We start from the raw sequence: 14,550 nt of genomic DNA, 5'->3' as shown, positions 1-14,550 counted from the left end.
TTCTCTTCCACTAACTGCTCACATTCGCCGTCATACCAGTCGTTTCTTTGATCCGGGGGCACCGAGCCAAGTGCAGCGGTTGCGGTGCTACCAATGGTGGATCAAAATATCTCTACAGCCATCTTCAAGAGACGCTGCGCCTAGCTGCTCTTCCGTTGGGAGTGCCACTTCCAGCTGCTGCGCGTATTCTTGGGCTAGTCTACCGTCTTGTAGCCGCCCAATGTCAAGCCGCGGCGTCCGACTTCGACGCTTGAAATAGAAGTTTGCCCGGAATAAAGCGATTGTGGGTTTGATCCCTTTTTCAAAATCAGTCAATGTTTCCAAAAGAGAAATCTGCCTTCTTTTAATCAAATGATGAAGTATCAATGAGAAAACACAATTAGGGTAATTTGCCAAATGTTGAACGGCTAATATCTTCGCCTATTGTTGAACCCACGTGCATTTCTTATGGAAGTTCAACAATAGGCGACAATATTAGCCGTTCAACATTTGGCGGTTTCCCCTACCCCGTTGATCAATTGGTTTTATTATTTTCCGAATGCAAAAGAACTGCGAATCAAACTGGCTATTCCGAGCAAAAACTTGATAACCTAATTAGGCACAAGTGCTCTAATGGATGCACGTTCGCATTGCAAACAACGAACCCTGAACTTCTTCGAAGACACTGATTTAAGGTGAATCGCGTTGGAATCCAATTTAAAAACTACATAGAGCTTTCAGAGGCATAAAACTCCAAAAGCAAAAGACAAGTGAAACGAAAAACAGTTTTTCACCTTTGCTCACTTGCAGCATACACGAAAAAATGGTTTTCAGATGTGCTAATCGCCCACACATTTACATTTGTGCGAGCAAAAATGCGAGGTGGGGGCTAGCACGGCCATTGTGGCAGCCATTTTTGGACTATTTCGTAATTAACCTTAAGATCAGCGAGAGGTGCTCCTAAAACGGAGCGCTCATGTGGTAGGTCAGGGGCCTTTATGTTTCTCGACGATTTTGTTATAGGTTGTGAGATTTCCAACTCATTCGAGAAGTCGTTTGGAATCAGGTGAATATTGATTGCATACACGTAAACGGCAGCTTTGCGTGGATTGACGATTTTCTGTCCAAGATTGCGTGAGCTGACAAAGTGATGACCTATTTCGGCGATCTTCTCTGCAGGAGTTATCAAGCGATCCTTAGAGCCATTGTTGTCTATTAATGAGATCAAAGGTGGGATGAACCGACGCTTGGATTTAGCATTTTGGTCAATTTTCAGAACGGTTCCGCGCAGTGTGGGAGAGTGCGGATCTTATTGGAGAAATTACTATTTATAAGGTCCAACATTCTGGCCAGGATAATTTTTCTTAAGCGATTGCAACGTGTCTTATGCGCAGGCAGCCTAGTACGTTGGTACATGTCGACATTTCGTAAACGAATCAAATCATTGATGAGTGTATCAATGGTTAGTGTGTTGCTTTCCTGGCGAGCCGATGGAACGTGCAGTTCACGAGCCTGGGACAGAGATTCAGCTGCTCATCGATTTCTTCCGGTGTTGCTGGATGACGCTGGTAGTCCATGTTGTCGTCCACACACCTTCGGAACCGAACCCAGTCAACTTGATGATAATTTCACCGGAACTGCTGATGCCGATTTACCGAGGAGCCCACTTCCGGCACCACCGGGTAGTCGTCTGAACTAAGCTTCTGGTAGACGACCGGCTGCGAAATATGCCGTTCCGATTGTTGCGACTGTTGCCACAGGCTTGATGCTTCGCGTTCAGGTCATCGGCAATGATTCACTGACCTTGCCGCCGCGTAAGCTTGACGATGTCCCTCCAAAGGGCGGCCGATGATCCGTCGCCGGCTTTGGCTTGAGTTGGCAAGTGCGCCGCGATGAGCGTGATTCTGCCGTCAGAAGTGATAACTTCGACAGCAATGACCTCGATGACATTCAGCTAGAACCTTGGCAGCAGACGAGCGATCTTGTGAACGTGTGTGGGAAAGTGCACTTCAGGCCCTTGAGAACTTGAGAACAAAGCGAGAATCATCAATTCTCTATTGGGGCTGCCTATCCGATTATGTTTTTTCGCACTTGTATACAAGTTTGATTAATTTGTTATCATGGCTTGTTATGATTCGGAACAGTTTTTGCCTTGCTTTTATCGTTGTTCGTTATCTATTAAGAGCGATTTCTGCAAACCCTGCTTGCGCTTGCAAAGTTTGAGGGCCGCAATGGTACCTAATGGATGACATGGTCGGTCATGATTCAAAAAGCAGAATATGAGAATAGAATGACGAGTAATCAAAACAGGATATCTAATACAATAGCTTGACTGTTGCAGTCTCGCCCACGCTGACGCAAACTGCTGTGAGATCTAACTTCTCCTTGTTGCTTTGCTTGCTTTCAAGAGTTGTTACTGAACGTGACGAATGTAGACTGTTTGAGCACAATCAAGTAAAGTAATGATAGAAACGACATATTGGTCAGTAAGTGCACTGCCGCTAACCGCAAGTCGAGCACATCTGTATATGGAGGCCCATATACAGATGTGCTCGACTTGCGGTTAGCGGCAGTGCAGGGAGGTACCAAGATTTACCTTCTACCTTAGTGCTTCAGGCTGGACCATTTCACTCCAGAATATTGAGTTGAATTTGTTATGGCGACGCTCCACGCGAAATAAGATCAGCGGTATTTTGTCCTGATGCGTTGTAACTTTAATTCACAGCCGATAAATGCGTGAGAAGATTCGCTACTCGATTAACAACAAAGGTTTTCCAACGGGAAGCATCATCGTTGAGCCAAGCGATAACAATCTTTGAATCCACTGCAGCTCGTATCTCGATGAACGGTTGGTGGATATTCCGTTGTTGATAGGATCAACCGTGCAAGGATAACAACGCACATAACTGTAAGCATGGCAGCGTTGTACGTTTCCAATCGGCGCTACCCTTGACTTAGCATACTCATGAAGGCGGACGAGTCTTCCCTTCTGACGGAGGTTGGCCGATGTATGGAAAAATGATCCCCGATAGAACATTTCAAAAATGCACTTACGTAAAAGAGGAAAACCTATACTTTCGTGTAGTGGATGTTTTAGAGATACTGATTTTTTGAAAATAAGTGTGTCCTAGTTTTCCTAGGCAAAATTATTAGATTCGCAGCTTCTTGTCTTGTTCAATAAACTTCACTTGTTCCGCTTCAACTATTGGGACTTCCATCTTGACGTTCAACAGGCCGATGGACTTGAGGCTTCTCAACTTGGAATTTCCACTTTTCATAGCTTGATTCCGAGAACGGGTGAATATCGTTGCCTAACGCGTTTCGCCCATAACCTTATATTAATTGAAACGAAAGGGATAATCACTAAGAAAACCATTCATTGGACTTGTTTAGCTGAGAGTAGAATAACGAATGAATGATTAATGAAGAGGTCTTTAACCTGCATGGAACATCAGATTCTCATGTTTCAAGTTCAAAATTTGATATTGAAAAAATCCTCAAGTTTTTTATTTTTCATCTTATAAAAGTTTGAATGAATAGATTACTTATGAGTTTGAATCTCGTCGAACTCACCATCTGCGGATCCGAAACCGCATGATCTTCACTGGATTGTGCCAAAAATGTTCTCGATTCGTTCGGTTCTGTCGGTGTTGATAGTGGGTTCGTTTGCACTACCGGGGCACACCGTCTGGCAGAGACGGCGATAGGAGAAACGTAAACATACACATTTGGGCTAGCCTTTCATTTTAGCTACTAGTTGTATGCTTTCCTCTCAGCATGCTCTCGCCGCCGCCGTCGGGGTTCAACGTATTCTGTGAGCAGCGAGTATGCGAACCAAATAACCAAAACAAAAACAGTGATTATATCGACTACAAATTACAACATACCCCGCACTGGTTGGGTTCGGATGTTCTGACGTTTATCTGGCGTGATGTTTACAATTATCATTTGGAAGACGGGCGGGAACAAAATCTACTAGTCATTCACTGCAGATTCCAAACATGATTCATTATCTTTATATAGTATTTCATCTTCTTGCCTTTTAAACGAATTGCTTTTCGATTGAAGAATAATCATATTTATTTGTTCATTTTCATTTCCAGCGTACTGTGGAACACCACTGACTTGTGATGATAGTCAGCTGATCGCATTCGCCCTCGTGAGACCTTAATCGGTAGGTAGATATCAACACTTACACAATTATTTTGCATCTTGTATAAGGGTTTAAAATAGTAGATAGTGTGTTAATAATGCGTTATAGAAATGAATAAACTGTTGTCAAAATAAATAAGAATGTATCGTTTATTCCGCTTATAAATTATTCATATTGTTTGAAGAATATCAAAGCATCATACGAAATTTATCAAATAGTTGAAAAGCAAAATCACGGTTCTTGTGCGTTTCGTCTTTCGGTAGAAAGTAGGTCATCTACGCGTGCCTGACAATGGGAATGAATTCACCGCGTGAGCTCCCTCACGTAGTACCTACCTGTAGACAGCAGTGGCTGTAATAACAGACTCTGCCTCGCAATTGAGTACGGCAGAGAGCATCTCCGATTCTGTCGATTCGCCATCGCGCAGTTGCACATTCGCTGTACCTGTGCATACCTGCGTAGCTTTTCTACTTGTTTGGATGTGGCGATGATACAATCGTCGAAATAAACCGCGCGCTTTTGGCGTTTTGGCGTACGAAAAAGGCGGGTGTCTTATGGTGGAATTTGTGCTGCCTTCGCGAAAATGTTTTGGTGGCTTTACGCCAAGCTGCGATGAAAATGAAGCGGCCACTTCACGCATACCATTGCGCCCACGATCGCGATCTTCGATTGCAGCAAGGCGAAGATTTTAAAACGTTGAACCCACACTTCAACGAGGCTGGTGAAACGCGTTTTTTTTTTCATTCTTCACATTGAGCGCACTACCATAGGTACACGAACGAGGTAAACTCCGCCCGATGACGATAAAGAGTTATCTTTTCCCGTAGTCTTTTTTACTGCGGTGCTCGCTCTACCTGTGTTGGTGGATTTTTCTCACTTGAAAGCTCCTCAGCGCGCGGTTTCATTCTTCTTGACTTACCGGCTGGTGAGACGAAGACGATATCATTTCCCGGTGGGTTTGTCACCAGTGATGCCGGGTATTCATGAGCAGAGGCATATCGTTTGTTCTGCAGGCTTGCCTTGTGGTTGTAGCGTAGGATTAACAATGACGAGTTCGATCCTCGGTCCGATCCAGGATGTTTGCGGGTGGGAAATATTCTCGACTCCCAGGGCATAGTGTATCCATTATAGTTGCCACACAAGATACATCTGAGGACATAGAAATAATAGAATACTGAGCTAAACAGCAGGCCAAGTTCCAGTTGGAATGTAGGCATTGAATATGAAACAAACAGGTTAAATCCGAAGTGACCTTTGTAGTACATAAAAAATGTCCGCATTCTGCTCAGTTCAAAGATGCTCTCTTAATCAATCCAGGGGGGCCACCGAACCGGGAAAAACGGGAAAAGCGGGAAAAAGACAGAAAATTAAAATCACCGGGAAAAAAAGCGGGAAAACCGGGAATTCAGAACATGAACCGGGAAAAAATAAATTTTGTACAACTTACATTCAAAATTCTTCAAAGTTTTTAATGAAGTTGATATAAAGGGAAATATTTACTCTTTAATTTTCATTATTCAATCGCATTCGAACTGAGTTATCTGATTTTAGTACATAATGTGTGAGGTAAAAAAATAAGTAGTTTTTTTCCAGATTCATTTGCCTTTAGATCATTTTGACTCCAATTTCGAGTAATCGGCTTTTTGACTGACTTGAGATATTTTATACGTATGCGTACATTTGTTGTAGGATATCCTCAGTTATGGGATTGAGGGGTATCCTTTAGTATAGGACCTAAACGATTTGTGATTAATTAAATCTGTTAAACAAAAACTTGGGCAAAACTATGAGTAATTCACCCCGGCCATATATAATATTAATAAATATTATAAGACATAAAAGCATAGAGTCGAATATCGAAATATTCATTTTTTCAAATGAATGTTTTTATCTTTAGGTTATTTTTCTAATGTCCAAGTTTGCTTTTGTATGTACTTCTGTTATTTGTATGAAATTTCCAATTGCACAGAAATCGAAAAAATGAGTATGGTAAATAATATATATTTTAACACATGTTCAAGAGTTGTTTGGAATTATATTTGAAAATTCTACAAATCATTGAAAATGGTAGATTTTTAAATCTTCGTGAATATGTCTGTAATATTTTAAAGAGTAAAATATCTTTAGTCTAGTTTTTTTTCGCAACTAGCATTAGCATTGAGCAATTCGCACCAATTCGTAGGAGGTACAAGCCAAATTCTTCACACAAACAATGACAGTTCATTATGGGTTTTTACAGTAGAGCAACAGAGAGGAGGAGATGGCGGCCATGTTTCACTCAAACTCTGACAGATAGCAATGGGGTTTCCCATAGAAGGGGAGAGCAGAATTTGCTTCGACTTCGCGAATGAGAGTAGCATCACTTTCATCCGTTACCACAGATAATGATTTGAGACTAATCACCATCTCTTAGATGAAAGCAATGCACTCTCCAATAGACGAGATCTGTCCTAGCCACGTCCTTGTGAATGCTGAAGACACTAGTTGAACACTAATGAATGGCTAGTTGGACACCTACTTAAGAAAGATGCAGAGAACTCTACGACCTCTCATAGGTACCACAGGAGGTTTTGGAATTGTTAGTGTAGAAGGATTTAACAGTAGGAATCGTTTTGGTAGAACGTAAAACACAGAAATAACTAATATAGAAATACAAAGTAGGAAAGGGACGAGTCTGGAATTGAACCTACGACCACCTGCTTATAAGGCGAAGCGGTAGTCACTAGATCACCGAGCTCGTCATAGTTTAGTATTTTTCCACAACTAACCTAATATAATACCTTCTATGATGGTGAAAAAGATACTCTAAGATAGTTTTCTAATTTGTTACACGGGGAATAATCAAAAGGTTCTAAGGCTTAGAACATTTCTATATACTAATATTGAATGGGGACGTTCAAAACTTTCAATTAAAAATCCTAGATTTACTTTCTAGACATTAATTCTAGAAATTAAAAAAGTAAGTGGAATCAATTATGAATCGACTATTTTGATTGCCTAAAATGTGTTTAAATCTTTTTTAGAAAACTGAATCATTATTTTGGTCGGAAACGAAGATTGTCTTCGGGTTAAATCTTTGTTCAAATTAGTTAATTAATAATTTAAGTATAAAGGTAAGAAAACTCTTACCCTGATTTTTTCAAGTTAAATTAAAACCGGGAAAAATTGACAAAAATTACCGGGAGAAGCGGGAAAAAACCGGGAATTTGAAAATCGAGTTTCAGTGGCCACCCTGATCCCACTCCGGGGCCACTTTTAGATTTTTGCATACATGATTTGGTGAACAAACATTGGGAAGTAATGTAAAGTATGTTGTTTATATTCAAACGAATCGATAAAACAATGTTTGTTTATAAAATGATGTGTGCTCAAATCGCAAAGTAGTCCCGACATGCTCGGTGCGCATCTCGCCTTTTTGTACTCGTTAGATATCAAGAACCATTTTTTACAGGGTTATTGTTCTAGATTCTGGCTAAGCGATAGGCCCATAGTACTGTTCCGATTTTTTTTGGTATGTACAATGGTTTGAGAGGTTGACTTAGACTTAGACGCTGATTCTCGCTACAACTTCATCCAACCAGCGCAGGTCCGCAGTCTGCAGGTTGGACTTAAAGCCTCCTATCAAATGCTGTGCAACACTTGCACCTCTTTCTTAAAATCCTTGTCGTTTTTCGGAGCCTATTGGGTCGATTAGGTACAGTTCTGGCGAGTTTGGCGGATTTGCCTCCTTCGGCAACAATCACCGGCTCCGCGTATTGGCACGATGCCAGATCCGGACAAAACAGAGTACCACCTACGTGGGATCGTAAAGAGGGCAGCAGGCCATGATGCCTTCTTTTTTTTTATATATTTCTTGAGCAACAATTGATTAGGGCCGAAAATCCAACAATGCTGAACCGTAAATGCTATTACAGTGTTGACCCGATTTTGTCTACCCCCGATTTTATCACGTCCAGATTTTATCACGTTTTCGACCCGATTTTGTCACCCCAAAAAAATTTGTCATTCTTTTTATTTTCGTAAATAATACCACAAACAACATTGATTTTCATGAAAAAACTTTTGCCGCCTGTAGTTCATTACAAACGACTTCTGAGTACCAGGGAAATATTCTGTAAGCAATTTCGACAAGAAATAACGGGTACCGTTCACGCATTTGGCCTTTCCAAGGCATAAAATGATTAATATTTGTGGAATTAATTAAAAAACTGGAAATATTTTTTCTAATTTTGTCACATACCCTGTTTTATCACCCCAAAATTCACCAGGGGGGGTGATAAAATCGGGAGATTACTGTATAATAATTTTATTTAGGTTAATTAAAAAACCATTTGAAATCTACAAAATTTGAGTTAAAACATAAATTGCGCCGTTTACTCGCATTACCGGCAACACGTCTGTCTTTTAATCCGTTTGCTCAAAGCTAGTAACATCATCTGATTTTAATTAATTGTACATTATTCGACAACTGAGTACGGCTGAGTGTACGAAAATTATGTTCGCCTTTCTCGTACAACAAAGTTGTGCCGAAAAGCTATTATTTCACTCTGGAATCGACCTTTTTACATAAGTCTCGGAGACCCATAGTGTTATATACCAATCGACTCAGCTCGACAAGCTGAGCAAATGTCTGTCTGTCCGTGTGTATGTGCGTGTGTATGTGTGTGCACAAAAGCTAAGAAAAACATTGGACAACTTTTCATGTAGTAATCCTTATCCGATTTCTTCGCAACAAGATGCATTTGACAGAGGACAAAGCCTAGTTGATCACTATTGAATTTCGCGTTTAGAAATTATAAGGAAAATGGTAAATCGAACCATATTAGCACCATATAAGGTTGGTGTCTTGGCTAAATACGAGAAAGGGAGTAGTGATCCTTGATGAATTGAGTTGGATTTTTTGTTCAACATCTTGGTTGTGCAAATGCACCGCATATGCTTCGAAATGGACAAATTGGTATGAAATTTGCCAAAAAAAAATTCCACGTATCACGTATCTTGGAGGGACTCAAACCCACAACCTTCTACTCCCTAGATAGGCGTGATAACCTCTACACAACAAAACCTCTTAAGGTCACGTTTGCAGAAAAGCCGGAATCCGAGTACCAACCTGGAAAAATCAAGTATCCGAAAGATATTTAATTTGAAAAAAACTGATTATTCCACCTAGCGGCGATGGAGTCTTTCTCGTGTGTTATAAAAATAGTATTTTGGCCATAACTTCCGAGCCCATAGTCCGATCTGGCCAATTTTCAATAGGAAACAATGAGACAGGATTCTGCATAGAAAATGCAACTTGTTGATTGCAAGCAAATCGGTTAAGGACACTTTTGCAACATTTTTTTGGGTGGGTGCACACAGACATACACACACATACACACAGACATCACCTCAATTCGTCGAACTGAGTCGATTGGTATATAACACTTAAAAAACTTTTTAAAGTACATTTTCTGCTAAGCGGTGTATGTGCAATATTTTCAACAATGATGTTACACCGTTTTGCAAAAGATTGATTTACATTTTTAAAAACACATTTTCATGTAGCTTTGAAGATATACACATTTTTAGATGAATTTGATGCCATATGCTGTTGAAAACGGGTTTGTTTACAATTTGCGACATACGCCGTTTTGAAAAAGTACCCGAGAAATAATTGATCTCCTTGGTCATTCGCTACCAGCTCGCCGCTAGGCAGTCTGCGTCTCCTTGAACAATACTACCACACGGGACACGGTCGAATAGTCGATTCTCAACTAATTCGCGATCTACCTCCAGAACAGGGTTGAATTTTCCATGACCGCGTCCATATTTTTTTGTCAAAGAACTTCTTGCTTGGAAGCCATCTCGATAACTATTGAATAAATGACGAAGTTTTGCAATGTAAACATTACACTCTAGAGTAGTTTTATTCAAAATTTCATCAATTGCAATAAACCCATGCAATAAAAAATATAGACAAAAAATGCATTTTTTCGAGTCAAATCTTTATTCAAGAATTCGCAGAACACCAACCTTTTTCTAGAAAATTAGATAACTATTCACGATATTTTCCACTCCACCCGCTGCTAGTTTGCATTGTCAATCTTGTAGAAAGAGTCTTTGTTATGTACGACATAAGCTTTAGATTAACTAGGCTAGGTACATGATCGAATTGTTTTCCTATCTATTTCTATTTCCCGTGCAATTCGTTGAAATGTTATTATTCTTTCTATTCTGTGTCAACACCAAATCGCCAATATCCCGCGGATTTCACTGGCAGCACTGACCGGTCTTACAAGCGGCGTGTGTCTTTTCTCCATTCACCACATCCATTACCCGTTATCGATTGTCTCTTTCGCCAAGTACACCTTGTCCCTGCGCCGAACGAACGTACGGTAAATTGGAGGGTGACCGACGAATAGGGTGGGTAACCCACACAAAAGAGCTGATGGGCATTCGGAAAACAGCGCAAAGAAGTAGTGTTCCCCTTACATCAGAATGACGTAAATGACGATGTGTGTTGTGTCTGGCGACACCAAAGCCGTCTTGATGGAGAAGTAACAGGGCGATACTCACACCACTGCGAGTGAATGGGTCTGTTATTTGGTTGGGCATATCTTTCGGCACCACTACTTTCCTCCGCGAGCAAGTGTTTCAGCAGTGTGAATGAAAGAAGCGTACTGGTGCGACTATGTTAGTTTTGTATTATTTTCCGAATACTTTCGGTAGTTGAATGTGAGGAAAGACGCTACATCGCAAGACATTGGATACTGGATAAAAATTGTGCATTTTCATGGTGTAACAAACATTACAACTGGGATTACTGTCCGGAAAATTGCAGTTTAATAGTCCTGTCAAACTTTGCGATAGTTTTACTGCTGGAAAAGGGTTGTGCTAGACCAGAATTTCGTATTTAATTTAAAGATCTTGACCTTGAGTGAGCATTGATCTCGAGTGAGCCAAGAGTTCCTGGATTACTCTACTGCGATATCGCGACTATGTGTGGCATATTCACCGTGCATCGGTTTCGAACCTTCGGTGTGTAGGTTCAACTGTGTAGGATGGTTGATGGGTTAAGGAACTGTAAAAGAGAACGTCTACTGTGTAGAAGGCTCAAAAGCAAAATGGATAATCATCAGTGCAAAAGTTGGCAGCGGCGAATAGCTTTTTTCTCAATGCAGCAGAAGGACACAGATTTAGCGTGAATTCCGGGTAAAGTGTCGCACGAAAACTCACTAGAAGCTAAGATGAAAAATCAATATCTTACGTTTGATAGTTGCTGTAAAGTATGGATATTACATTGCTGATAGTAGTGTGTACGATGGACGAATAATAATTTTGAGTGCATCGTACGGATGCTGCTCAATGCCACCCCAAGCTCATCGCCGAAGATGTGGAATGATGATTATTATGATTTATGCGCCAGCGAGGAATTCGGGCTCGGACTCGGTCCGGTCGGCACGCAACAAGGATCGGCAGGATCAACTACCTCAAGTGTAGTGACTGTAAGTCGTAACTATTCTACGGATATTACCGAAATTAATAGGATTTTTCGAAACAAGAGCAACTCAGATGAAATTTAACGCTACAGAAAGTCCTAATTTTTCTCTTGAAATGTTTAGCATTCGATGCTTACAAGGACGACTTGTATATACTGACTGACTCAGTTGACACACAAGTATGTGTGAACGTTGAATTAAAAACAAGAATAATTTTATTTCCTTGAAAAAAATCAGGACAACAAGATAAACACAAGTACGAAAAAGACAAAAATGTTGTTAGTGGAGAGACAAAACATTCACGTCCATTAACAAAAGGATCAAGGTATACTATGCCGAGCACAACGATTGCTAGTCGTAATTTTATTTGCAGCCAATGCAGGACACATCGCATATCGGTATCACTCTTCTCTTTTCCATACGGATTAAAAGTCCGTGTGAGTGTGTGTGCACGACAGAATCCGATCATTACTGTTTTCACTTCCTCACATTTTTATTAACGATAGAATTTTAGAATCCTTTTAATTAGGTTTGATAAATGAATAGTTTGTTTATGCCAATTTAACGTTACCTCACTTTAGATCGCTATTTGTTCTTGTACCGAGTGTTGCCCCATCAAATACAATAATTGAATAATTATTGGTGCCGCCAGTGACAAAAGTTATTCAGGACTTTATAAATGACATCGATCAATAAGTATTGATCCAATTTTGTCACTCCCCGATTTTGTCTACCCCCAATTTTATCAAGTTTCGACCCGATTTTGTAACACCAAAACAATTTAAAAATTTTAGTCGTTGTTATTATCGTCTGTTGTTTATTATGAATTATTTCTAAGTACCAGTCAAGAGCTATTTAAGCTTGTAAAGGAATTTCAAAATAAATTTTGGACGCTCTTTAAGGAGGAACTCTTAACAAACTTCCGGAGGAATTCTAGGGCGAACTTATTTCTGGAGGAAATTTCCGAGCAATTTCAGAAAGCTTTTTGAAAAGAATTTCTGGACGAACTTCCGGAGGAATTCTTGGAGGAACTTTCGGGAGAATTTCTGGAAAAGCTTCGGGAGAAATTCATGCAGAAACCATCAGAGCAATGCTTGAGGGAACTTCCTGAAGTAGATTCCCAAAGAATTCTGGAAGGATTTCTCGTTGAAATTTCTGGAAGAACTTCTGGAAAAACTCCTGGAACAACTTCCATACATCCATTTCACTAAAATCTTAGAATAATTTTCTCTCCAGACAAAATTAGCCATGCTTGATTGACTGTACCCATCGTAGTTGCTAGTCGTGATTGGCCGAGAAACAACAAATAATGCACAGCTCACTAATTAAATAGTTTTCTCGGGACTAGAAAATTCTCACTGTACAAGCTTCGGAGTTTTTTTAATTCAAGACCAATAACGATGCCGGCCACGTCCTCACGGTCAATTAAGGTGAGGAAAATTAGTTCGACGCTCATTGCTACAAGAGACCGAGGAATCCTCTGTATTTCTATGAGCGCACTGGAAAAGCATAGTATGTTACACTAAATTAATGATTTCGTGTGTGTTACTTCTACGTGAAGTTAAACGATTTACAATGATATGGAAATGCTAATATCATCTTCCAAACTTGGACGTACATGTTCATGATAGCATTAGAGGCGAAAGTATAGAATTGATAGTTCCGTTAGGATACGGCATGAAGAATGTTTATAGAAGTCGCACGACCTTCCTTCTGCCAAAGCTCCTGTATGAAGGGGAGGAAGAATATCAGTGTGGAAGCTGATATATCCACTGGCAAAAGTCAAACCACCTTCCTTCCAGTGAGATATATCAGCTCCCGTATTCTCCCTTCAAGGGAGGGAGAAGAAGGTCGTGCGATATGTGCCATCACAAATATCTCCGCTCGCTTTCAAATCGACTTCTATAAAAACATTCTTCATGCCTGCCGTATCCTAACGGAACTATCAATTCTATACTTTCGCCTCTAATGCTATCATGAACATGTACGTCCAAGTTTGGAAGATGATATTAGCATTTCCATATCATCATCATAGTATGTTAGTTGGGAAGGAAATATATTGGAAATCGCCTTGGTAAACGACTAATTATTTCTATTGAACAACGCCATATTCATGATGATACAAAAACGGAAAAAGCAATGCGTGTCTTACGTATTTTCCCGAAGACTAATTCGATATCTTAACTACTTCGCGACGACTAAAACACGCACTGCATAACGCTTGCTCGATTGCTACTCCGAAAAACATGCACTGAACTGATTAACTTTATTACCGGCCGCGCAATGCAGAACACAATATTTCGGCAGATCGCGCGATCGTTCTGCTGTCTGAAACAAGAGAAAACTAGCGGGCTTGGTAGTCATATGGCTACTGCTGCTGCCTCATACGCAGGAGGTCGTGGGTTCAATCCCAGGTCCGTTCCATTCTCCTACTTTGTATCTTTCTCTATATTTCTCATGTTGTAGCAATCGCTAGAACTGGAAATGGACTTCCATACCGTTTCCATCTCAATTCATATACCTTCAACTTGAATATTCTAACAATAATCTGCTAGAATTGGAAATGAACTATAAAGCGCGTTTCCAAACATCCAATTAGAAATTCCATCAGTTGCTTTCTCCTATCTACACTGCAAAAATTCCACACATTTTTATTGGCAAAAATCCATTAATTTAATTCATGATTCTAATTAGTGCACACATAACCACTCTCCTCGCGAAGTACAAATATAATCTATAATCAAATAAAATGTATGTGTGGTCTCTAATATGCAGTTATTGAATTTATGTGTGGGTACAAATTGCATATATTTGGGTCGCCAAATTGCAAAAATTTATGTGTGCACTTACCTTATGTGTGCAATTTACCTCTGCCTCTTGAACCAAGCCCGAAAATTCCAACAAATTCCGCATGAACTCGTGGCAAGTGCAGAGGTA

The 14,550-nt window shown here is 40.2% G+C and overlaps 1 protein-coding gene across 7 annotated transcripts in view; it reads left to right on the top strand.

The window, feature by feature from the left end:
• LOC134224889 (homeotic protein female sterile-like) overlaps positions 1-14,550 on the top strand; it is an 87,488-nt gene that overhangs the window by 28,540 nt on the left and 44,398 nt on the right. For 5 of the 7 annotated variants that reach the window (XM_062704533.1, XM_062704532.1, XM_062704534.1 and 2 more), the window contains one exon: positions 4,083-4,153. Coding sequence is in view for 2 of the 7 variants with exons in the window: in XM_062704529.1 (XP_062560513.1) it covers positions 11,470-11,619 (150 nt within the window). In the remaining 5 variants the exon portion in view is untranslated. Of the gene's footprint in view, positions 1-4,082; positions 4,154-10,860; positions 11,620-14,550 lie in introns of those variants that run through there. The other 2 variants (XM_062704529.1, XM_062704528.1) reach the window with 2 other exon arrangements.

The sequence above is a fragment of the Armigeres subalbatus genome, chromosome 3, assembly GCF_024139115.2.
Source record: "Armigeres subalbatus isolate Guangzhou_Male chromosome 3, GZ_Asu_2, whole genome shotgun sequence".
Taxonomy (NCBI): Eukaryota; Metazoa; Arthropoda; class Insecta; order Diptera; family Culicidae; genus Armigeres; species Armigeres subalbatus.
The sequence above is the reverse complement of the archived record's forward strand: the minus strand, read 5'-3'. Positions and strand labels throughout refer to the sequence as shown.